Here is a 23,025-nt window from a genome sequence, read left to right on the forward strand (position 1 = left end):
GTGGCTTTTGACCTTCCTTCGAGAGAAGAGAATGAGAATATCTCATTCTTTGTAATTTTTGCAAACAACAGGTCATTGTACATCCCTGCAGGGTCACTTTCCATCGCGCCACTTAATGTGTTAAATGAACTGTGTGGGCTGTACTTTCCACGCTCTCTGGAAATAAAATCGAAGGTTTTTCCTGAAAGTCCTCTTCTCCTCATTCAGAACAACTCTAGTCCCGAACACTTCGTAGTTTGAGTTTGGAGTCCTTGCGGAAGTTAATATAGCCACTTATGCACTCTAATAAAAAGCCAAACAATTAATAACACTGTGATCTAATGTTTTTTATGGGTCTGTTTATCAAGTGTGCTTAAGTTAATAAGATTCTAAATTTTAAAAAAAGTTTACCTGATTCTTCCTGATTTCAATTGGAAGTTATGTCCTGCCCATATTTCTATAGCAGCATGTTGCACAAATTACTCTCTCGTCTTGTTGTGTTTTTTTTTTTATTTCATCATAAACATTCATGATTCACATGCAAGTTATGAAAAAAAAAATCATTCAACTGCGTTTACAACAACAAAAACACAGAAACGGTTCGTCACGTTTCGGTTTTTACAACCAAAACTCTGCTGGTCACTTAACGGGCCGATCACCAGCACATCAAGTCCTTGCAGTGGGCTCTATTGTTTTGAGTCCCCACCCACTCACACCACGTGTTGTCACAATAAGGTCCCTATGAGCCAATCAGAGAGCTCGGCTACTTTCGGTGCTGTCGCCTCAGTTTCAGCACCTCCTTCCCGGACAGCGACCGGACTGGACGGAGCTGCTACCGTTACATGAAGAAATAAATGCATAAAAGCGACAAAGACAACTTATTGTAAATTGGTCTTATGAAATTAAAGTACTAAAGTGACTGTGCATTTACTTTATAAAAGTTTTTTTTTTTTTGACATAATTTCACCAGAAATATTCCTGATGAATAACAAATGTATCCATCAGTCAACAACGGTTCTCTCAACTATTTGTCCTTTTCAATCAAAACGCCGGAGTTCCCTTTGCAGCATTTAAAAAAAAAAAAAAAAAGTCCTGTGCAAACTTGACTACAGCTCAATGTTCTCTTCGGCTCCCACGACGCGCAGTCTTATCAAATGAAGAGTCAAGCACCATGTCATGTTAAGATACCTTGAAATGTTGGCATCGTAACAATAATAAAAAGTCCAAGATTCAAAAATAGATTCCAATTTGACTTGGATAGAACATTTCCAAAACTGGGGCAAAAAATGGTTGAAAGATTTTCCTCCCCACTGCAACTGAGTCCTCTGCTCGGTCAAAACACTCCGCCCACGTCAACTGCAGAGCATCCCTGCACGTGCGGCTGCGGGTCCTGGCCGTCTGAACCCTGAAGGTTCTCGTTTTTCTCCGGAGTGTCGTACAGGACGATTTCAGGCACCCACTGGTTGAGAAGTCGTTTCTCCCGGTAGTAGCTCTCCACCTCCTGCAGCCTGCAGTGGTCAGCCTGGGGGTTCTGCACAGACAGAGATGGGCACACGGCTCAATTACATTTTCGAAACCATTTTTTCTTTGTGTTTTTCACAGTATCGTTTGCATCAGTGCAACTCACCGTAACCAAAATGCAGTGGAAATCTTGTTGCTCGTTCTGGTTCTGGTTGCCGTCCGTGGCGGCGCCCAACAGGTGCTGGAGCCGCCTCAATCCCCACACCCGCAGGATGGTGAAATCGTTCTCGTGGAAGAAGGCCTGCATCAGCGTGAAGTGGATCTGCAGAGCCACGTCGTCTGTGTCGTCGGCCGCCAGCAAGCACAGGACCGCGCAGTCCGGATCGCTGCGTGGGGAACAAAAGGAGAACATGATCACCTGCACACACGCTTAATATGGTCTGAATTGTGGCGGGAGTTTTTTCTTTTCTTTTCTAAACTTACGCAGTGAGAACTTTGGCAGATTCATAGAGGCCAACGACCAGGCAGTTTTGCCTCTGCGCCTTCACCAGCAGCTCCTCCAGGGCCAGGCCTACAGTTTGCATCCTGTGTGAAGGGAAACGGAGCAAACCTTTAGTTTTTAGGTGAAAACAGTCGCTCAGCTGCACAGAATGTATAGCGCATGAGATGTATTCACTCCTATAATTATTTTTATTTTTTACACTGACATAAATAATGTCAGATGCTGCAGAAAAATCGTGAAAAAACATTAATGAAAAGAAAACTGACCTGGTGTCCATGCTCCTCTCTGGATGCTGCAAGACTGAAATAATCCCAGTGATGTAAATGAAAAAGAAGAGGAAATAAACGCAACACGAAGTATTCCGGAGTATTCCTGTGCCCAGTGCCCGCAACACCAGTCTCTTTCTGCCATCTTTGCGACGGGCGGCCTTTATAGGGCAGAGCAGAATGAACTCCCCAAAAAGTAGCCAGAGCTCTCTGATTGGCTCAGAACCAGTCCAACGCCTCTATTCTGAGGACCATCGTGAATGCGTGATTACATCGGGTGGTCGATTTTTGCACAACAATAGAAGCCACTCCGAGGACGTGATGTGTTTGTGATCACCGCGCAAAGTGATCAGCAGAGTTTTGATTGGGACAACCGAAACCTTTTGATGAAAGGGTTTCGATGTTTTGTTTTGGGTTTTTTTTGCCCATGCTTGCACAGAATGAACACCTTTATTTTAATAACTTGCATGCAAAATGATCAACACTGCTGATAAAACAGCGACCAATGCACTTAAAATTCACAAAGTGTTGTATATATATTATACAACATATTAAGAAATATGCAGAGGACATAAATAAAAATAATTACACATTTTAAACCTATTTAAACTCGCATTAAACCATAGGACATGTGAAAATGATCACAGTGCAGGAGTAAAATTAGAGGTGCAATTTTTAAAGAACAACTTTTGTTTCGTCAACCTTTTGTAATTGTGTTCCCACTTTAAAACCAAACAATGCATAAAATGATTATGACTTCTTTTTTTTTTCAGGGACAGCAGCAGTGAGTAAATAAGAATTATCTTGTACTCTTCTGTATCTTGTACAGTTTATGTTGTTATATTCTGCAAAGCGACTGTGGGTTGTTGAAAAGCGCTATATAAATGAAATAAGTTATAACAATAATAATAATAATAATAATAATAATAATAATAATAATAATAATGAAGGGTTAGGCACGTTATGTTGTGATCATGAGTTGTATTGTTATAAAAAAGTATTTTCTGTGCCATTTAAAACAAACAAATAAGCAAACTAAAAACAGCAGCAGCAACAACAACAACAACAATCTATGCAGTTACTGTTTTAGGTTTAATTGTTATTAAATGCCAACACGTTTCAAGGGAGCCTTCACAGACTGTCCCTCAGCTGAAAAGGAGGAAGCAAACAAAATATATGATTCATCCGGATGACTGCAGCCATTATTTATTTATTTATGTATTTATTTAATTTTGGCACTTTTAGTCCTCCCTAAAATTCAGGCTAGATTTCATTTTTAAATGAGCGCAATAGCGTAGCCAACATTCTTATGGAAATGGTTAGAGACCCACTGAAAGTAGGGAGGCGTGGTTTTACAACACATTCAATACTGAAGACCACACATTAACGCCCCATTAGAGTCCTCGGCATAAACCCACTCATTCACAGCCTTACCCTCCCATCTTAAGTCACTTGGGGGACGGTTCTGAAGTACCAGTTTAATCACTGTCTATATGTGCAGTTAACAGTTCAAAGAAACAGAAACCAGCCTGCCCTCAAACATTTTGATGGCAGGGACCCCTTTCAGGTGGAAGTCTTTCTCAAGGATACCCTTTTAGTAGTCCATAGGATTTTTTTCTGGGTTAAAACCTGAAATAATTTCAACCTAAATACGTGTTTCATAAAGCTGCACTTAAACACATTACATAAAAAAGAAAGAAAAAAGAAACAAACATTTAAAACTGTTTTTTTGCATTTCATTTTCAAGCCTCCGCAGAGACATCGTTACAAGTCTGGATCAGCACTCAAGACGTGCTTAGTTGGTTCATCTTCATTAAGGAACTCACTGCCCTTTATTTAAGCCATTGGCAGGAAATTAAACGACACTGCAGTGGTCATATTAAACCACATTAAGAGGATGAGCTCCCGTGGTTTTCCTCACCATTTCACTTGTGGGGTTTCTTTGAGCTGCCGTTGTTTTGGCCGCTCTCGCCTGTCTGGTTTCATTTTTTCATCTCAACAACCTGCAGACAAAGCAAGCCCTCTAAAGTTGTATTCTAACCGAGGTAACTGTCGTTACATTCGTATATAGTCATGTTATTAGGTTACTTAAACCGGTTCACAGTCACTCGATGAACCGGACGGACCTACACACGTGTGCGCTGCGCTGATGATTAGATCAGCTACGGAAGCTGCAGCCACTTCCTTCGCTGTCACCGAGCTGAGTGACATTTTTACGCAGTGCGTCACTATCAGTTCTTGAGGTTGTATCGTCCTAAACCAAAAACTGAGGGAGTGTTTCCCATCCCGTTCTGTCGCGGGTCAAATGACCAATTTTAAAGAAACAACAACAACATGGCACCTGTTTTTATAAGCACTATCTGCAATGCTCATTAATACAAACCAAAATAAATTGCGTCTTACACAATTTCACTCACATATTTATCATTTACATGGAGACCAGGACAACATTCTCAATACATTTTGACACAGACTGGAGAGAACTGGTGATCCCTCTCCCATCAGACTTGTCTGCTGTTCTTCCTCTCAACATACAGCCCTTCCCTTCACGCCCCTGTCCTCCCTCTTTTCAGACTATTGTTGACCTGTTGAGGTCCTGCCTCAACACTTCACACCTTCATTAATCTTCTGTCTGAACAGCCACTGTAGAGGGAGGGAGGGAGGCCTTTCACTTCCTAACAAGAATGCAGCCTTTTGTTCAAAAGAAGTATCAAACTAATCTAATAACCTGTATTGTCATTATACATACTGTAGGTCTTCTCATATATATATATTTTTCTTCTAAATATTAGCAAGTGTATGGTGTACCATACCACACAAATGGCAGAGGCAGTCAGACAGAAATGGTTGATCGATGGAACATCATTTATTTGGTATGGTATGGCTTTATTGTCATTGCAACATGTAAACATGTACAATGAAATTGTGCAATCCCCGTCCAAACATATGAAGTACAAATACAATGCAACAGTAAAGACAGGACCGCAAGATTGAGCATTTTCAGTGGGGGGCAGAAAGGGGAGAACAAAAGGGGAGAGGAGGAGAAAAAAAGACTCTGAAACTATTTTCCTGGGAGGGAATACAGTGTGGGAAAAACCTTAGCAACACAAGCACATGTAAGACATTGCAAACATAGAAACTCGATACCGAGGCTGTTATTTTATAAACAACAAAACCAAGAACATTTTGAGCACATCTGAGATATGTCTTAGACAATTCTTTGCTCATCAGTTCCGGAGAAGGTTGGACGGACACCCTCTGCGGACCTGTGGAGGTCCAACCCATCTTGTTGCCCCTCAAGCTCCTCATTTTCAAAGAAGCTGTCTGCAAAGTTGAGCATCAGCTCAATGGCTGAAAACAGGAGGATGTCCGTGTCCTGGTCCAGTTCCAGCAGGTCACAGTAGTTCTTCACAGGCAGAATGCAGGACAAGGGGATCCCGAGGGACTCGCTCAACTCCCGCGCCTGACAACCAGGACATTATCACATGACTTTACGACACACTGGAGAAGATTTTACTTTTCATAGTGATTTTTTTTCCTCTCTCACCGTCTTCTGAATGTAAACACTGTGATAAACATTCTTTATGTCTTCTGCCACCAGAGGGCAGGCCTGGTCGACTTTGGTCATCAGCAGAAGCTGGGGGAGTCCTGTAAGGCAAAAAATAAAAACAAAATTAAATCACGACAGTCAACTGATTAAAATAGTTGCATTATAAAGAAAACTGTACACAAGATAGAAGTTGAACATCATGGCAACAGAAGTTAAGGGTTCTTGAAGGACGCCATGATACGTGTGCCTACCCAGCCGGTTGGTCTTTTTTCGTATTACCGCAAATTTGTCCACCATTTTCTGGCTGAGGAGGGACACCTTGCAAGCGTCTATGACGTAAACCACACAGTGAATCTTGTCGGCCAGCGTCGCATGCTTCCTAAACCCGGCAGTGTCCGACAGGATGGGAGCCAAAGGGTTGAACTGGGATGCAAGAAAAATGCAGGCGCATGTGTGTTTGTTATTTAACAGCACAACAGGGTTGACAGGAACTGGATATTTTTCCTTTTGTTGTTGTATTTGTCTGAGACCTGGTAACGATCTTTCACATGGCCCTGGTAGATGTTGATGAGATCCTCGATGTCCAGACCAGTTTCGGCCATTTCCTCCAGCCCCATGGTGTCACACAGTACCAGCGGCAACGCTTGGCCGCCCTTCCTGGCCTTGATGGTGTAGGTGCGGAACTAAAATACGATAAATAAGCAGAAAAAAATAAAAATCATCATACGAGCAACGCAGGAACAGGACGTTTACGTGAAACTGTGACTTTGAATATTCACATGTTGCAAAAACGATTGGTTTGGTGTTTGAACTCATTTTTAATAAACTTTGAAAAGGCTGAACATGTCTCTGTCGCTAAGGTGTGTTGTGACTTGTGGTATTATGGGTGATCCTGAAAAGTTACATTACAAGTTTTGGGTAAATTGTCCTGCAGCATTTGGTGGAATATCTTACTTTTTGCAACCTTTTTGAATTACATTTTATTTAGATTAGTCTATAATCCTACAATTGGTTTTTAAGACGAGGCTTTATTTGCTGCTGGTACCTGATTGGTCAGGCTCCTGTCTGCTGTCCCAGCGATGGCCTGGCATGTCATATTGCCACGGAATGCCGAGTTGATGGAGTTGAAGAAACTGGATTTGCCGGCGCCGACTGGGCCGACCAACAGCACTCGGGCTTGTTGGACTACGTTTATATCTGGCTTGTAGGTCTGGATGGTCTTCTTCAATGTCTGCCATCTCCTGCAGCACACAAGTACAGACAGTGATCTACAGAGGTGGCAAAAGTATGGATACTTGTGTAAAAATATTCTGTTAAAAGTAAAAGTACTGATTCAACTCCTTTCCTCTAGTAAAAGTTCTGAAATGTATTTCAGTAAAAAGGAAAATTATTTTTTTTACATTAATGAAACAATACATTCATTGATCATTTTGTAAAAATGAAAAGCTGTGACAGAATAATCTGGACTGAACTGACCAGAGTGATCCCAAAGCCAAGGTACTCTAAATTAGTCTCCATCTAAAATATGATCCCCTTTGTATTTACCCACACAGCAGTATAGTTCAAAAAGCTCCACTTCAAGCAACGACAACAAATTACTTTTGACCAAATTTGTATCTTTTAAATACTTTTAAACACAAGTTTAAAAGTATTTACACTCAAGTAAAGTGCAGCTACTTGAAAATGTACTTAAGTACAGTATTTGTACTTTCCCAACTATGGTGATCAATGCAAAGTTTGAAGTTGCAGCTTCTTCGATAAGTCCTTTAAATGCCTCGCACTGCACTTCAATGTCACCGCAACTTGCAAGTGTGACTTTATCAAACAGTGGTTTTACACAAAAGAATGCACGTCGCAAACAAAGGAAAGAGATGTGGCAAACTAAATAGAACGTCCCGCTGTCACTTAGCTGCAGCTTTAAGCGTTCTAGTAGATAACGGTTCAGCATTTGCTGCAAGTTGATAAATTGTCTATGCCACATACTGCTTTGTCCACTGCATGTTCCTCCAGGGTTTGAGAAGCCGAGTACCCAACGCTACAAAGACAAAAATAAAATTATAACAAAAACAACATTTTAAAAACATTTTAAGTCTGACTCAAAAATGGTGCACTGGAGTTATTTCAAAATTCCAGTTCAACCTGCAGTGCAGTGAGGAGCACTGATTGTTGTCACCCACCTTCAGCTCGATAGACCTCAAGCTCAGTCAGCGCCAAGTCATTTCCATGCATTGCTTCTTCCTCAAACTGGAAGCAGGTCCCTGGGTTGGACACAATTTCAGGTTCGTTGCCATCCAGGAACACCAGGGCACCAAAATTCGGCCCAGCGACACCATTGGTGAACGCACACTGTCCACTGATACCAGCCACCTTCAGCGGTTTGTTTTGGTTTGGTGGGATGCTGTAGAGGAAAGCCTCTTCGTCGGTGACCTCCTCATCTTCCTTGTTGTGGTCCTGGGATGTGTAGGCTCCAAAGACAAACCCAGCGGCGTTGTAGGCAACGATGACGGTGGGCCCCTGATCGTCACAGTAGTTGTGGAAACTTTCACTGGTAAAGCCGTGGACGGTGGCCTTGTACAGCAGGTGCAGTCTGACATGACCAAGGAGGGAAAGCAGCTTCTTCTGCTGCTCTGCAGTCAGACTGGATGTGACCTGAGACATAGCTTTTTAAATGAAGAACAACGTTTCAAATTCTTTCAGTCAACTTACATTTAATACACTCACATACTAGATACTTAGATTACAGTTCATTTGACACGTTTAATGAGTCCAAAGACACGACACAGTGGCTTTGCACATAGCTAATATAACGGTTACCGGGATGTGGCTTCCGTGGACAACTATATGTAGCTGAAATGACGATGGAGGCGTAGCCTTTCGTTCACTGGGTCATGCAGCTATTTTATTAAACATCTAATGTGTTGCTGTTCACACTGTCCATTTTTTATATACAGTACTACCCTGAAAATTAGAATATCCTGAAAAGGTTGTTGTATTTCCCCATGTCTGAACTCTTCTGAGACAAGTCTTTTTAAAGGCTCAGGACCCGTGGTTTTAATAAGCTGAAAATCTTAATCAGCAAAGTTACAACAAGGAACTGCTTGAGATATGTCAATTTGCGTGTAATGGCTCAATAAAATTTGTTGGTTTCATCTTTTATGTTAAATTTCCAAAATAAAACAACTTTTACTTGATATTCAAAATTTTCGGGTAGTACTGTACATATATATTTGACCAGTAGATTGCTATATTTTCTTACTGTCACTTAAGACATATCCATAAGTTTACACAACATGCAACTTTCCTCATCAACAATTTCACACAAATTCAATAATTCCCTTTAAGTCACAAATAGCGTTTGGACAACAATCTGCACTTTAGATGCACTCAACTCTTTTGAGTGTTTCATGGACTTCTGCTTTACAGAAACATGTAAATAGACACAACACTAAGTTAAATAAAGGTGGACATGCTAACTTCACTACTTGCATCCAAGAGTACCACCCCACCACTTTGGACGGGAGACGTAGCCTTTCGTTCACTGGGTCATGCAGCTATGAGCGTGACAAGCTTGAAACGGTACTAACCGTGTGCAACCTGCGTTTTGCTACAATAGGGTATGGGGCGCCGTTTGTAAAGTTTCTCATGCTTAAAATAACATTAACATTTTGTCACATTTAGCTTCAAATCGTGTTTTTAAAAAGTTGTGTGCATTTTTGAAAGTCACTTTTTTTTATTTATTATTATTATTATTATTTTTTAGCACATTTAGCACTTTAAATCTAAATGCTAAATCTAAATGTTAAATCTAAATCTAAATGTTAAATGTTAAATCGAAATCGAAACGTTAAAAGCTAAATCGAAATGTTACATCTAAATATTTCGAGTGAAACTAAACATTTAGCTAATATGCAAATTCAAACTGCCGGCAACCCGGAAGTACCACAATAAAAGCTCGACGATGTTGAACTCTGTTTTTTAGTGTCAAATAACGAATAAACAACTATATTTTCTGGAGAAACTGCCTCTTGGACATAAATTGGTGGTTTTAAGTCCCCAAAATAACAAACCCGTTTGGAGAAACTATGTTTTACGAGTACCTTGAGTGTTTAGTGTCACTTAATTTTGTGCGGGACTTGCGCAGCAGAGCTTGCTGTCTCTCGACTTACAACCCTAAGCCCCTACAACCAGCCACAAGGGTGTGTCTCATGAACCTGCGTCTGCCTCCATAATACGGTGCTCCGTTTGTAAAGTTTTTCATGCTTAAAATAACAGCAACATTTGTTTCGTATAGCCGCCAAAACGGCTGTGCCGTTTTTTTTCTGCCAGCGCCGAGTCGGACATGTTAGCAGTGTATGCATGACCACGGCTGTGGAGGCAGGCGCAGGTTCATGAGCCACACCCTTGTCGCTGGTTGTAGGGGCTACAGGTCGTAAAACTAAGTGACACTAAACACTCAAGGTACTCGTAAAATATAGTATCTCCAAACGGGTTTGTCATTTTGGGTACTTATAATCACTCGTAATCTATGTCCAAGAGGCAGTTTCTCCAGAAAGGATAGTTGTCCCGAATTATAAGGTAATAAGGTAAGCGGCTAAGGAAAAGAAAAGCGAGCTTCTTCCCCCCCCCCCCCCCTTTAAAATGTTTCTGAACGAAATATCTGATTCTGTGAAAATATCAGGCTACACTTAGAAATGACAAACACTTACCTCTGGCAGTGAAATAAGTGCAGACAGTTTTGAAAGCTGCTGATCAACGACGATCTTAACTTGTTTCTCCGATAACGCGAGGGACGACGCTGAAGTTGGCGCCACATTCGCCGCGGTGCTTCTAGGTTTCGATTCCCCCTTAAAATTGAAGTTTCCAAAGGAAAACAAATGGGGGACACTAGGACCCATGAGTTTGTAAGAGGCAATTTATAAAGGAAATCAGGAAATAAAGGAAAATACGGAGACTTTCAAGGTGTTTGTTCTGGTTACCTATACCGACAGTTTAAAATAAATAAATAAATAAATAAATTGTGTTTTAGTCGACGACCGAGTCTAATAATCCCGTTAAGTGTTTTCTTTTAAAACACTTTATCAGCACAGTGTTTGCACCTTACAGCCACAGTTTTTTTTTCCCTTCAATATGTTTTAATCTCATGTAGATTTATAATTGGGAAAATGTGCCTTTTCCAGGAAACACCACTATTAATATAATGTTTGGTGCTATTGATAAATCTTTTTATTTTTTTGGTTTGCTCAGACGGTTGTAGTACTGTGTTTTTGTTTTGTTTTGTTTATTTATTAAATTGGCTCCAAAAGGCCTGTGGGCTTTTTTATTTCATGTTACTTGCTTCATATAATTGGATAATTTATGTGTACAAAAGCCTCTGTCCTTTTTCCTTTATTGGGAACCCCTAGTGTAGCCTCAGAGTGTTGGTTGACTTTATGACACACAGGAGAAGATTTTAGAAGAAGTGATTTTTTCCCTCTCTCACCGTCTTATGAATGTCAGCACTGTGATAAACATTCTTTATGTCTTCTGCCACCAGAGGGCAGGCCTCATCCACTTTGGTCATCAGCAGAATCTGGGGGAGTCCTGTAAGGAAAAAGCAAAAAAAAAAGAAGCAAAATTCGATCACAAGTGGGCAAACTGATTTAAAAAAAAGTCTTTACACATACTTGCATCATTATATAAGAAATTGACAAAACAAAAATTGAAATGTTAGTAAAGGTATTATTAGGAAATAGTATACATGGCTTGAATGAATCTGCAGTTTGCGCTGACCTAAAACTTTGCTGGACACTGGAGAAGATTTTATTTTTCAGAGTGATTTTTTTCCCTCTCTCACCGTCTTCTGAATGTAAACACTGTGATAAACATTCCTTATGTCTTCTGCCACCAGAGGGCAGGCTTCATCCACTTTGGTCATCAGCAGAATCTGGGGGAGTTCTGTAAGGTAAAAGCAAAATTCGATCACAAGAGGGAAAACTGATTACAAAAGTTGTAAAAAAGAAAAAAAAGAAAATTGTACACAAGATAGAAGTTGAACATCATGGCAACAGAAGTTAAGGGTTCTTGAAGGAGGCCATGATATGTGTGCTTACCTAGCTGGTTGGTCTTTTTTTTCGTATTACCGCAAATTCGTCCACCATTTTCTGGCTGAGGAGGGACACCTTGCAAGCGTCTATGACGTAAACCACACAGTGAATCTTGTCAGCCAGCGTCGCATGCTTCTTAAACTCGGGACTGCCTGGCATGATGGGAGCCACAGGGCTGAACTGGGATGCAAGAAAAATGCAGGGTTGATGGGAACTGGATATTTTTCCTTTTGTTGTTGTATTTTTCTGAGACCTGGTAACCATCCTTCACATGCCCCTGGTAGATGTTGATCAGATCATCCATGTCCAGACCAGTATTGGCTGTCTCCTCCAGCCCCATGGTGTCGCACAGCACCAGCGGCAGAGCTTGGCCACCCTTCTTGGCCTTGATGGAGTAGGTGCGGAACTAAACAACGGTCAATACGCAGAAAAAACTAAAGTCATCTTACGAACAACGCAGGAACAGGACATTTATGTGGAAAAGTGACTTTCAATATTTCACATGCTGCAAAGACAATTGGTTTAGTGCTTGAACTCATTATTAATAAACTTTGAAAAGACTGAAAATGTTTTTTTTTATATCAATTAGTGGCTTTTGACCTTCCTTCTTGAGAATATCTCATTCTTTGTAATTTTTGCAAACAACAGGTCATTGTACATCCCTGCAGGGTCACTTTCCATCGCGCCACATAATGTGTTAAATGAACTGTGTGGGCTGTACTTTCCACGCTCTCTGGAAATAAAATCAAAGGTTTTTCCTGAAAGTCCTCTTCTCCTCATTCAGAACAACTCTAGTCCCAAACACTTCGTAGTTTGAGTTTGGAGTCCTTGCAGAAGTTAATATAGCCACTTATGCACTCCAATAAAAAAACAAACAATTAATAACATTGTGATCTAATGTTTTTTATGTGTCTGTTTATCAAGTGTGCTTAAGTTAATAAGATTCTAAATTGATAAAAAGTTTACCTGATTCTTCTTAATTTCAATTAAAAGTTATGTCCTGCCCATATTTCTATAGCAGCATGTTGCACAAATTACTCTCTCGTCTTGTTGTGTTTTTTTTTTATTATTTCATCGTAAACATTCATGATTCACATGCAAGTTATGAAAAAAAAAGTTCATTCAACTGCGTTTACAACAACAAAAACACAGAAAGGGTTCGTCACAAAAAGGATTCGTCAAGTTTCGGTTTTTACAACCAAAACTCTGCTGGTCACTTAACGGGCCGATCACCAACACATCAAGTCCTTGCAGTGGGCTCTATTGTTTTGAGTCCCCACCCACTCACACCACGTGTTGTCACAATAAGGTCCCTATGAGCCAATCAGAGAGCTCCGCTACTTTCGGTGCTGTCGCCTCAGTTTCAGCACCTCCTTCCCGGACAGCGACCGGACTGGACGGAGCTGCTACCGTTACATGAAGAAATAAATGCATACAGCGACAAAGACAACTTATTGTAAATTGGTCTTATGAAATTAAAGTACTAAAGTGACTGTGCATTTACTTTATAAAAGTTTTTTTTGACATAATTTCACCAGAAATATTCCTGATGAATAACAAATGTATCCATCAGTCAACAACGGTTCTCTCAACTATTTGTCCTTTTCAATCAAAACGCCGGAGTTCCCTTTGCAGCATTTAAAAAAAAAAAAAAAAAGTCCTGTGCAAACTTGACTACAGCTCAATGTTCTCTTCGGCTCCCACGACGCGCAGTCTTATCAAATGAAGAGTCAAGCACCATGTCATGTTAAGATACCTTGAAATGTTGGCATCGTAACAATAATAAAAAGTCCAAGATTCAAAAATAGATTCCAATTTGACTTGGATAGAACATTTCCAAAACTGGGGCAAAAAATGGTTGAAAGATTTTCCTCCCCACTGCAACTGAGTCCTCTGCTCGGTCAAAACACTCCGCCCACGTCAACTGCAGAGCATCCCTGCACGTGCGGCTGCGGGTCCTGGCCGTCTGAACCCTGAAGGTTCTCGTTTTTCTCCGGAGTGTCGTACAGGACGATTTCAGGCACCCACTGGTTGAGAAGTCGTTTCTCCCGGTAGTAGCTCTCCACCTCCTGCAGCCTGCAGTGGTCAGCCTGGGGGTTCTGCACAGACAGAGATGGGCACACGGCTCAATTACATTTTCGAAACCATTTTTTCTTTGTGTTTTTCACAGTATCGTTTGCATCAGTGCAACTCACCGTAACCAAAATGCAGTGGAAATCTTGTTGCTCGTTCTGGTTCTGGTTGCCGTCCGTGGCGGCGCCCAACAGGTGCTGGAGCCGCCTCAATCCCCACACCCGCAGGATGGTGAAATCGTTCTCGTGGAAGAAGGCCTGCATCAGCGTGAAGTGGATCTGCAGAGCCACGTCGTCTGTGTCGTCGGCCGCCAGCAAGCACAGGACCGCGCAGTCCGGATCGCTGCGTGGGGAACAAAAGGAGAACATGATCACCTGCACACACGCTTAATGTGGTCTGAATTGTGGCGGGAGTTTTTTCTTTTCTAAACTTACGCAGTGAGAACTTTGGCAGATTCATAGAGGCCAACGACCAGGCAGTTTTGCCTCTGCGCCTTCACCAGCAGCTCCTCCAGGGCCAGGCCTACAGTTTGCATCCTGTGTGAAGGGAAACGGAGCAAACCTTTAGTTTTTAGGTGAAAACAGTCGCTCAGATGCACAGAATGTATAGCGCATGAGATTTCAGGCGGCCGCACAAATGTATTATTCACTCCTATTATTATTTTTATTTTTACACTGATATAAATAATAGTAGACACCGCCAACCTGCAGGCGCTGCAGAAAAATCGACATTAGTTTAAAAATAACCCCCTTTTCTTAAAGCGAGCCTCTTTACTTTGGTACATGTGAGGAGAGTCGTCCGGCGCGACCTCCTGGACTGAGACAAACCAGTGGCCGATACCCACAAAATAAAGCCCACAACAAACGCAAATAGAGGAAAACATGAATGAAAAGAAAACTGACCTGGTGTCCATGCTCCTCTCTGGATGCTGCAAGACTGAAATAATCCCAGTGATGTAAATGAAAAAGAAGAGGAAATAAACGCAACACGAAGTATTCCGGAGTATTCCTGTGCCCGGTGCCCGCAACACCAGTCTCTTTCTGCCATCTTTGCGACGGGCGGCCTTTATAGGGCAGAGCAGAATGAACTCCCCAAAAAGTAGCCAGAGCTCTCTGATTGGCTCAGAACCAGTCCAACGCCTCTATTCTGAGGACCATCGTGAATGCGTGATTACATCGGGTGGTCGATTTTTGCACAACAATAGAAGCCACTCCGAGGACGTGATGTGTTTGTGATCACCGCGCAAAGTGATCAGCAGAGTTTTGATTGGGACAACCGAAACCTTTTGATGAAAAGGTTTCGATGTTTTGTTTTGGTTTTTTTTGCCCATGCTTGCACAGAATGAACACCTTTATTTTAATAACTTGCATGCAAAATGATCAACACTGCTGATAAAACAGCGACCAATGCACTTAAAATTCACAAAGTATTATTATTAATTTTTTTTTTACAACATATTAAAAAATATGCAGAGGACATAAATAAAAAATAATTACACATTTTAAACCTATTTAAACTCGCATTAAACTATAGGACATATGAAGATGATCCAGTGCAGGAGTAAAATTAGAGGTGCAATTTTTAAAGAACAACTGTTGTTTCTTCAACCTTTTGTAATTGTGTTCCCACTTTAAAACCAAACAATGCATAAAATGATTGTGACTTTTTTCTCTTTTTTTCAGGGACAGCAGCAGTGAGTAAATAAGAATTATCTTGTACTCTTCTGTATCTTGTACAGTTTATGTTGTTATATTCTGCAAAGCGACTGTGGGTTGTTGAAAAGCGCTATATAAATGAAATAAGTTATCATAACAATAATAATAATAATAATAATAATAATAATAATAATAATAATAATAATAATAATAATAATAATAAAGGGTTAGGCACGTTACGACATGTTGTGATCATGAGTTGTATTGTTAAAAAAAAGTATTTTCTGTGCCATTTAAAACAAACAAATAAGCAAACTAAAAACAGCAGCAGCAACAACAACAACAATCTATGCAGTTACTGTTTTAGGTTTAATTGTTATTAAATGCCAACACGTTTCAAGGGAGCCTTAACAGACTGTCCCTCAGCTGAAAAGGAGGAAGAAAACAAAATATATGATTCATCCGGATGACTGCAGCCATTATTTATTTATTTATGTATTTATTTAATTTTGGCACTTTTAGTCCTCCCTAACATTCAGGCTAGATTTCATTTTTAAATGAGCGCAATAGCGTAGCCAACATTCTTATGAAAATGGTTAGAGACCCACTGAAAGTAGGGAGGCGTAGGGCGGCCCTTCCCCGCCAATTGTTTCAATTGGTTTTACAACACATTCAATACAGAAGACCACACTTCACGCCCCATTAGAGTCTCTGTGCTGTCCTTCCTCGGCATTAACCCACTCTTTCACAGGATCATCTTCAGACTACAAGAATATTAGCATTGATAATTATGCTAGTAAACCATTAAAATTGCAATATCAACAAAATATAAGGATGGCAGTATTTGGTGTTAGTGCATGAGTTAGTGTGTATGGCTAATAAGCAAACGAGGCAAACAAGCATTATTGTCATCAGGATATAACAACATAAACTGTACAAGATACAAAAGAGTACAAGATAATTATTATTCTTATTTACTCACTGCTGCTGTCCCTGAAAAAAAGAGAAAAAAGTCACAATCATTTTATGCATTGTTTGGTTTTAAAGTGGGAACACAATTACAAAAGGTTGAAGAAACAACAGTTGTTCTTTAAAAATTGCACCTCTAATTTTACTCCTGCACTGTGATCATTTTCACATGTCCTATAGTTTAATGCGAGTTTAAATAGGTTTAAAATGTGTAATTATTTTTATTTATGTCCTCTGCATATTTCTTAATATGTTGTATAATATATATACAACACTTTGTGAATTTTAAGTGCATTGGTCGCTGTTTTATCAGCAGTGTTGATCATTTTGCATGCAAGTTATTAAAATAAAGGTGTTCATTCTGTGCAAGCATGGGCAAAAAAAACCCAAAACAAAACATCGAAACCCTTTCATCAAAAGGTTTCGGTTGTCCCAATCAAAACTCTGCTGATCACTTTGCGCGGTGATCACAAACACATCACGTCCTCGGAGTGGCTTCTATTGTTGTGCAAAAATCGACCACCCGATGTAATCACGCATTCACGATGGTCCTCAGAATAGAGGCGTTGGACTGGTTCTGAGCCAATCAGAGAGCTCTGGCTACTTTTTGGGGAGTTCATTCTGCTCTGCCCTATAAAGGCCGCCCGTCGCAAAGATGGCAGAAAGAGACTGGTGTTGCGGGCACCGGGCACAGGAATACTCCGGAATACTTCGTGTTGCGTTTATTTCCTCTTCTTTTTCATTTACATCACTGGGATTATTTCAGTCTTGCAGCATCCAGAGAGGAGCATGGACACCAGGTCAGTTTTCTTTTCATTAATGTTTTTTCACGATTTTTCAGCATCTGACATTATTTATGTCAGTGTAAAAAATAAAAATAATTATAGGAGTGAATACATCTCATGCGCTATACATTCTGTGCATCTGAGCGACTGTTTTCACCTAAAAACTAAAGGTTTGCTCCGTTTCCCTTCACACAGGATGCAAACTGTAGGCCTGGCCCTGGAGGAGCTGCTGGTGAAGGCGCAGAGGCAAAACTGCCTGGTCGTTGGCCTCTATGAATCTGCCAAAGTTCTCACTGCGTAAGTTTAGAAAAGAAAAGAAAAAACTCCCGCCACAATTCAGACCACATTAAGCGTGTGTGCAGGTGATCATGTTCTCCTTTTGTTCCCCACGCAGCGATCCGGACTGCGCGGTCCTGTGCTTGCTGGCGGCCGACGACACAGACGACGTGGCTCTGCAGATCCACTTCACGCTGATGCAGGCCTTCTTCCACGAGAACGATTTCACCATCCTGCGGGTGTGGGGATTGAGGCGGCTCCAGCACCTGTTGGGCGCCGCCACGGACGGCAACCAGAACCAGAACGAGCAACAAGATTTCCACTGCATTTTGGTTACGGTGAGTTGCACTGATGCAAACGATACTGTGAAAAACACAAAGAAAAAATGGTTTCGAAAATGTAATTGAGCCGTGTGCCCATCTCTGTCTGTGCAGAACCCCCAGGCTGACCACTGCAGGCTGCAGGAGGTGGAGAGCTACTACCGGGAGAAACGACTTCTCAACCAGTGGGTGCCTGAAATCGTCCTGTACGACACTCCGGAGAAAAACGAGAACCTTCAGGGTTCAGACGGCCAGGACCCGCAGCCGCACGTGCAGGGATGCTCTGCAGTTGACGTGGGCGGAGTGTTTTGACCGAGCAGAGGACTCAGTTGCAGTGGGGAGGAAAATCAACCATTTTTTGCCCCAGTTTTGGAAATGTTCTGTCCAAGTCAAATTGGAATCTATTTTTGAATCTTGGACTTTTTATTATTGTTACGATGCCAACATTTCAAGGTATCTTAACATGACATGGTGCTTGACTCTTCATTTGATAAGACTGCGCGTCGTGGGAGCCGAAGAGAACATTGAGCTGTAGTCAAGTTTGCACAGGACTTTTTTTTTTTTTTTTTTTAAATGCTGCAAAGGGAACTCCGGCGTTTTGATTGAAAAGGACAAATAGTTGAGAGAACCGTTTCTGACTGATGGATACATTTGTTATTCATCAGGAATATTTCTGGTGAAATTATGTCAAAAAAAACAACTTTTATAAAGTAAATGCACAGTCACTTTAGTACTTTAATTTCATAAGACCAATTTACAATAAGTTGTCTTTGTCGCTTTTATGCATTTATTTCTTCATGTAACGGTAGCAGCTCCGTCCAGTCCGGTCGCTGTCCGGGAAGGAGGTGCTGAAACTGAGGCGACAGCACCGAAAGTAGCGGAGCTCTCTGATTGGCTCATAGGGACCTTATTGTGACAACACGTGGTGTGAGTGGGTGGGGACTCAAAACAATAGAGCCCACTGCAAGGACTTGATGTGTTGGTGATCGGCCCGTTAAGTGACCAGCAGAGTTTTGGTTGTAAAAACCGAAACTTGACGAACCCTTTTTGTGACGAACCGTTTCTGTGTTTTTGTTGTTGTAAACGCAGTTGAATGATTTTTTTTTTCATAACTTGCATGTGAATCATGAATGTTTATGATGAAATAAAAAAAAAACACAACAAGACGAGAGAGTAATTTGTGCAACATGCTGCTATAGAAATATGGGCAGGACATAACTTTTAATTGAAATTAAGAAGAATCAGGTAAACTTTTTTATCAATTTAGAATCTTATTAACTTAAGCACACTTGATAAACAGACACAAAAAAAACATTAGATCACAGTGTTATTAATTGGTTTTTTTTATTGGAGTGCATAAGTGGCTATATTAAGGACTTCCAAAAAAGTGTTGGGACTAGAGTTGTTCTGAATGAGAAGAGGACTTTCAGAAAAATTAAGATTTAGTTTTTTGTTTAATTTAACCCCTTAAACTGTCCAGTGACACATGGTATGTTGTAAGTTTTTAACAATTAGCAGGGGGGGGCAGAAGAGGGTGATAAAGTCTGGGGGTGTAAAACATTTAGTGAAAAATAATAACAAATGACCGTGAACGAGAAATAACATTACTCAATCATTATCAAGCATCATCAAGTAAAAGATGAAGGCGTATTTTTTTCTCCACTGGGACAGGGATGGGATGAAATTAAAAAAAACACAACAAGACGAGAGAGTAATTTGTGCAACATGCTGCTATAGAAATATGGGCAGGACATAACTTCCAATTGAAATTAAGAAGAATCAGGTAAACTTTTTTTAAAATTTAGAATCTTATTAACTTAAGCACACTTGATAAACAGACCCATAAAAAACATTAGATCACAGTGTTATTAATTGGTTTTTTTTATTAGAGTGCATAAGTGGCTATATTAAGGACTTCCAAAAAAGTGTTGGGACTAGAGTTGTTCTGAATGAGAAGAGGACTTTCAGAAAAATTAAGATTTAGTTTATTGTTTAATTTAACCCCTTAAACTGTCCAGTGACACATGGTATGTTGTAAGTTTTTAACAATTAGCAGGGGGGGGGCAGAAGAGGGTGATAAAGTCTGGGGGGTGTAAAACATTTAGTGAAAAATAATAACAAATGACCGTGAACGAGAAATAACATTACTCAATCATTATCAAGCATCATCAAGTAAAAGATGAAGGCGTATTTTTTTCTCCACTGGGACAGACAGTATTGAGAAAGCACTCATTCAGTTGTGAGATATAGTTTACACAATTCTTTGTGTGAGAGTTGGACGGACACCCTCCGATACCCCCTAGTTTTCAAAGAAATTGTCAGCGAAGTTGAGCATCTGCTGAACAGCTGAAAACAGGAGGATGTCCGTGTCCTGGTCCAGCTCCAGCAGGTCGTGGTGGTTCTTCACGGGCAGAATGCAGTACAACGGGATACGGAGGCACTCGCTCAACTCCCGGGCCTGAAAACCAGGACATTATCACATGACTTTACGAAACACTGGAGAAGACTTTTTTTTCAAGAGTGATTTCCCCCCCCCTCTCACCGTCTTCTGAATGTGAACACTGTAATAAACGTTCTTTATGTCCTCTGCCACCAGAGGGCAGGCCTTGTCCACTTTTGTCAACAGCACAATCTGGGGGAGTCCTGTAAGGCAAAAGGAGAAAAAAAGAAGCAAAATTAGATCACAAGAGAGCCAACTGATTAAAATAGTTGCACAATAAAGAAAACTGTACACAAGATAGAAGTTGAACATCGTGGCAACAGGAGTTAAGGGTTCTTGAAGGAGGCCATGATATGATATGTGTGCCTACCCATCTGGTTGGTCTTTTTCCGGATTGCCAAAAATTTGTCCACCATTTTCTGGCTGAGGGACGCCTGGCAAGCGTCAATGACAAAAGCGACACAGTGAATCCTGTTGGCTATTGTTGCACGCTGCCTAAACATGGGACTGCCTAGCATGATGGGAGCCGCAGGGCTGAACTGGGATGCAAGAAAAATGCAGGCGCATGTGTGTTTGTTATTAAACAGAAAAGAAGGGTTGATGGGAACTGGATTTTTTTTTCTTTTTATTGTCTTATTTTTCTGAGACCTGGTAACCATCCTTCACATGCCCCTGGTAGATGTTGATCAGATCATCCATGTCCAGACCAGTATCGGCTGTCTCCTCCAGCCCCATGGTGTCGCACAGCACCAGCGGCAGAACTCGGCCGCCGTTCTCGGGCCTGATGGTGTAGGTGCGGAACTAAAGGTCGATAAATAAGCAAAAAAAACAAAAGTTATCTACAGTGATACTAACGTGTCACTAACAGTGACACATGTTGCAAAGACGATTGGTTTCGTGTTTGAACTCATTATGAATAAACTTGGAAAAGGATGAAAATGTCCCTGTCACTAAGGTGTGTTGTGACTTTTGGTATTATGGGTAATCCTGAAATTTATTTAGATTATTCCTTATTCCTACAATTGGTTTTTAAGACTAGGCTTGACTTGATGCTGGTACCTGATTGGTCACACTCCTGTCTGCTGTCCCAGCAATGGCCTGGCAAGTCATATATCCATTAAATGCTGAGTTGATGGAATTGAAGAAGCTTGATTTGCCAGCACCAACTGGGCCGACCAACAGCACTCGGGCTTGTTGGACAATGTGTCGATCTGGCTTGAAGGTCATGATGGCCTCCTTCAGTGTCTGCCATCTTCTGCAGAAAACAAGAACAAAGAGTTATCTACAGAGGTGGCAAAAGTATTCACATTCTGTACTTAAGTATATAGTATAGATACTTTTGTCAAAAATAGTCTGGTGAAAGTAAAAGTACTAATTCAATTCCTTTACTCTCATAAAAGTTCTGAAATGTATTTACATAAAAAGTAAAATTATTTTTTTTCCATTAATGAAACAATACATTCATTGATCATTTTGTAAAACTGGCCAGAGTGACCCCAAAGCCAAGGTACTCTGAATTAATCTCTTTCTATAGTATGATCCACTCATATATATATAGAAAAAGTAAAAAGTTGTCAGAAAAAGACATTCAGTCAAGTAAAGTGTAGATACTTGAAAAATCTAATCAAGTACAGTAAAAAAAAAAAGGCTGCACTACCGTGTCACTGCAACTTGCCAGTGTGACTTTATCAAACAGTAGTTTTACCCAAAAGAATACACGTCACAAACTTCCGCTGTCACTTCGCTGCAGCTTAAATATTTCTAGTAGATTGCACGGCAGCATTTGCTGTAAGGGTTGATAAATTGTCTATTGCCACATACTGTGCTGTCCACTGCATGTTCCTCCAGGGTTTGAGAAGCTGAGGACCCAAAGCTGCAAAGAGAAAAATAAAATTAAAACAAAAACAACCTTTTAAAAACATTTTAAGTCTCACTCAGCCTGATTCAAAATTTCAGTTCAACCCGCAGTCCAGTGAGGAGCACTGATTGTTGTCACCCACCTTCAGCTCGATACACCTCAAGCTCAGTCAGTGCCAAGTAATTTCCATGCATTGCTTCTTCCTCAAACTGGAAGCGGATCCCTGGGTTGGACACGATTTTAGGTTTGTCGCCATCCAGGAACACCAGGGCACCAAAATTCGGCCCAGCGACACCATTGGTGAACGCACACTGTCCACTGATGCCAGCCACCTTCAACGGTTTATCTTGGTTTGGTGGGATGCTGTAGAGGAAAGCCTCTGTATCTTTGACTTTCTCATCTTCCTTGTTGTGGTCCTGGGATGTGTAGGCTCCAAAGACAAACCCAGCAGTGTTGTAGGCAACGATGACGGTGGGCCCCTGATAGTCACAGTAGTTGTGGAAACTTTCACCAGTGAAGCCGTGGACGGTGGCCTTGTACAGCAGGTGCAGTCTGACATGACCAAGGAGACAAAGCAGCTTCTTCTGCTGCTCAGCTGATAGACTGGATGTGACCTGAGACATAGCTTTTTAAATGAAGAACAAGGTTTTAAATTCTTTCAGTTTGTACTTACATTCATACGCTTACATACTTATGAGTCCAAAGACACAACACAGTGGCTTAGCACATAGCTAACCGTGTGCAACCTGCGTTTTGCTACAATAGGGTGACCTTATTTTGAAAAAGGGCAGGTCTAGGACAAAACGTT

General features: G+C 40.9%; 5 protein-coding genes across 7 annotated transcripts in view; 2 read left to right on the forward strand and 3 right to left on the reverse strand.

Annotated features, from left to right (window-relative positions):
• The window catches only part of LOC142883143 (inositol-3-phosphate synthase 1-A-like), a 135,364-nt gene that overhangs the window by 111,485 nt on the left and 854 nt on the right, over window positions 1–23,025 (forward strand). The window lies entirely within an intron of this gene.
• LOC142883029 (growth arrest and DNA damage-inducible protein GADD45 beta-like) lies at window positions 1,066–2,316 on the reverse strand. Its single transcript, XM_076017605.1, has 4 exons — window positions 2,209–2,316; window positions 1,924–2,025; window positions 1,607–1,826; window positions 1,066–1,510 (listed from the first exon to the last, which is right to left on the reverse strand). The coding sequence occupies exons 1-4, from the start codon at window positions 2,217–2,219 to the stop codon at window positions 1,313–1,315; spliced, it is 531 nt and encodes a 176-aa protein (XP_075873720.1). The 5' UTR covers window positions 2,220–2,316; the 3' UTR covers window positions 1,066–1,312.
• Window positions 5,067–22,903, reverse strand: LOC142883140 (interferon-induced protein 44-like). Of its 3 annotated transcripts, XM_076017795.1 has the most exons (8): window positions 10,465–10,602; window positions 7,936–8,418; window positions 7,742–7,793; window positions 6,804–6,999; window positions 6,289–6,441; window positions 6,010–6,181; window positions 5,756–5,856; window positions 5,072–5,671 (listed from the first exon to the last, which is right to left on the reverse strand). In XM_076017795.1, exons 2-8 carry the CDS (start codon window positions 8,414–8,416, stop codon window positions 5,417–5,419), a joined length of 1,410 nt encoding a protein of 469 aa, XP_075873910.1. In that variant the 5' UTR covers window positions 8,417–8,418; window positions 10,465–10,602; the 3' UTR covers window positions 5,072–5,416. The 3 variants fall into 3 exon arrangements, with proteins under 3 accessions (XP_075873911.1, XP_075873910.1, XP_075873912.1); XM_076017796.1 differs by lacking the exons at window positions 7,936–8,418; window positions 10,465–10,602 and adding an exon at window positions 22,360–22,868 and having other exon boundaries at window positions 5,067–5,671; XM_076017797.1 differs by lacking the exons at window positions 5,072–5,671; window positions 5,756–5,856; window positions 6,010–6,181; ... (3 more) ...; window positions 7,936–8,418; window positions 10,465–10,602 and adding exons at window positions 20,219–20,377; window positions 20,462–20,562; window positions 20,730–20,898; ... (2 more) ...; window positions 22,181–22,232; window positions 22,360–22,903.
• Window positions 13,496–14,971, reverse strand: LOC142883141 (growth arrest and DNA damage-inducible protein GADD45 beta-like). Its single transcript, XM_076017799.1, has 4 exons — window positions 14,817–14,971; window positions 14,349–14,450; window positions 14,037–14,256; window positions 13,496–13,940 (listed from the first exon to the last, which is right to left on the reverse strand). The coding sequence occupies exons 1-4, from the start codon at window positions 14,825–14,827 to the stop codon at window positions 13,743–13,745; spliced, it is 531 nt and encodes a 176-aa protein (XP_075873914.1). The 5' UTR covers window positions 14,828–14,971; the 3' UTR covers window positions 13,496–13,742.
• LOC142883142 (growth arrest and DNA damage-inducible protein GADD45 beta-like) lies at window positions 17,203–18,262 on the forward strand. The gene is made up of 4 exons (XM_076017800.1): window positions 17,203–17,338; window positions 17,519–17,620; window positions 17,718–17,937; window positions 18,034–18,262. Exons 1-4 carry the CDS (start codon window positions 17,328–17,330, stop codon window positions 18,229–18,231), a joined length of 531 nt encoding a protein of 176 aa, XP_075873915.1. The 5' UTR covers window positions 17,203–17,327; the 3' UTR covers window positions 18,232–18,262.

Source organism: Nelusetta ayraudi, unplaced genomic scaffold (assembly GCF_046127955.1).
Source record: "Nelusetta ayraudi isolate G7.1 ecotype Tasmania unplaced genomic scaffold, CSIRO-AGI_Nayr_v1 ptg000007l, whole genome shotgun sequence".
Classification (NCBI taxonomy): domain Eukaryota; kingdom Metazoa; phylum Chordata; class Actinopteri; order Tetraodontiformes; family Monacanthidae; genus Nelusetta; species Nelusetta ayraudi.

Excerpts from the sequence above, each read along its gene's own strand:
- LOC142883029 (XM_076017605.1), bottom strand. Across the intron at positions 1,827-1,923 it reads TCTGCCAAAGTTCTCACTGC|CGATCCGGACTGCGCGGTCC; the intron begins GTAAGTTTAGAA and ends TTCCCCACGCAG. Across the intron at positions 1,511-1,606 it reads TCCACTGCATTTTGGTTACG|AACCCCCAGGCTGACCACTG; the intron begins GTGAGTTGCACT and ends CTGTCTGTGCAG.
- LOC142883141 (XM_076017799.1), bottom strand. Across the intron at positions 14,257-14,348 it reads TCTGCCAAAGTTCTCACTGC|CGATCCGGACTGCGCGGTCC; the intron begins GTAAGTTTAGAA and ends TTCCCCACGCAG. Across the intron at positions 13,941-14,036 it reads TCCACTGCATTTTGGTTACG|AACCCCCAGGCTGACCACTG; the intron begins GTGAGTTGCACT and ends CTGTCTGTGCAG.
- LOC142883142 (XM_076017800.1), top strand. Across the intron at positions 17,621-17,717 it reads TCTGCCAAAGTTCTCACTGC|CGATCCGGACTGCGCGGTCC; the intron begins GTAAGTTTAGAA and ends TTCCCCACGCAG. Across the intron at positions 17,938-18,033 it reads TCCACTGCATTTTGGTTACG|AACCCCCAGGCTGACCACTG; the intron begins GTGAGTTGCACT and ends CTGTCTGTGCAG.
- LOC142883140 (XM_076017796.1), bottom strand. The coding sequence starts at position 22,840 with ATGTCTCAGGTCACATCCAGTCTATCAGCTGAGCAGCAGAAGAAGCTG. Across the intron at positions 5,857-6,009 it reads AAAAAAGACCAACCGGCTGG|GACTCCCCCAGCTTCTGCTG; the intron begins GTAGGCACACGT and ends TTTGCCTTACAG. Across the intron at positions 5,672-5,755 it reads GTGTTTACATTCAGAAGACG|GCGCGGGAGTTGAGCGAGTC; the intron begins GTGAGAGAGGAA and ends CCTGGTTGTCAG.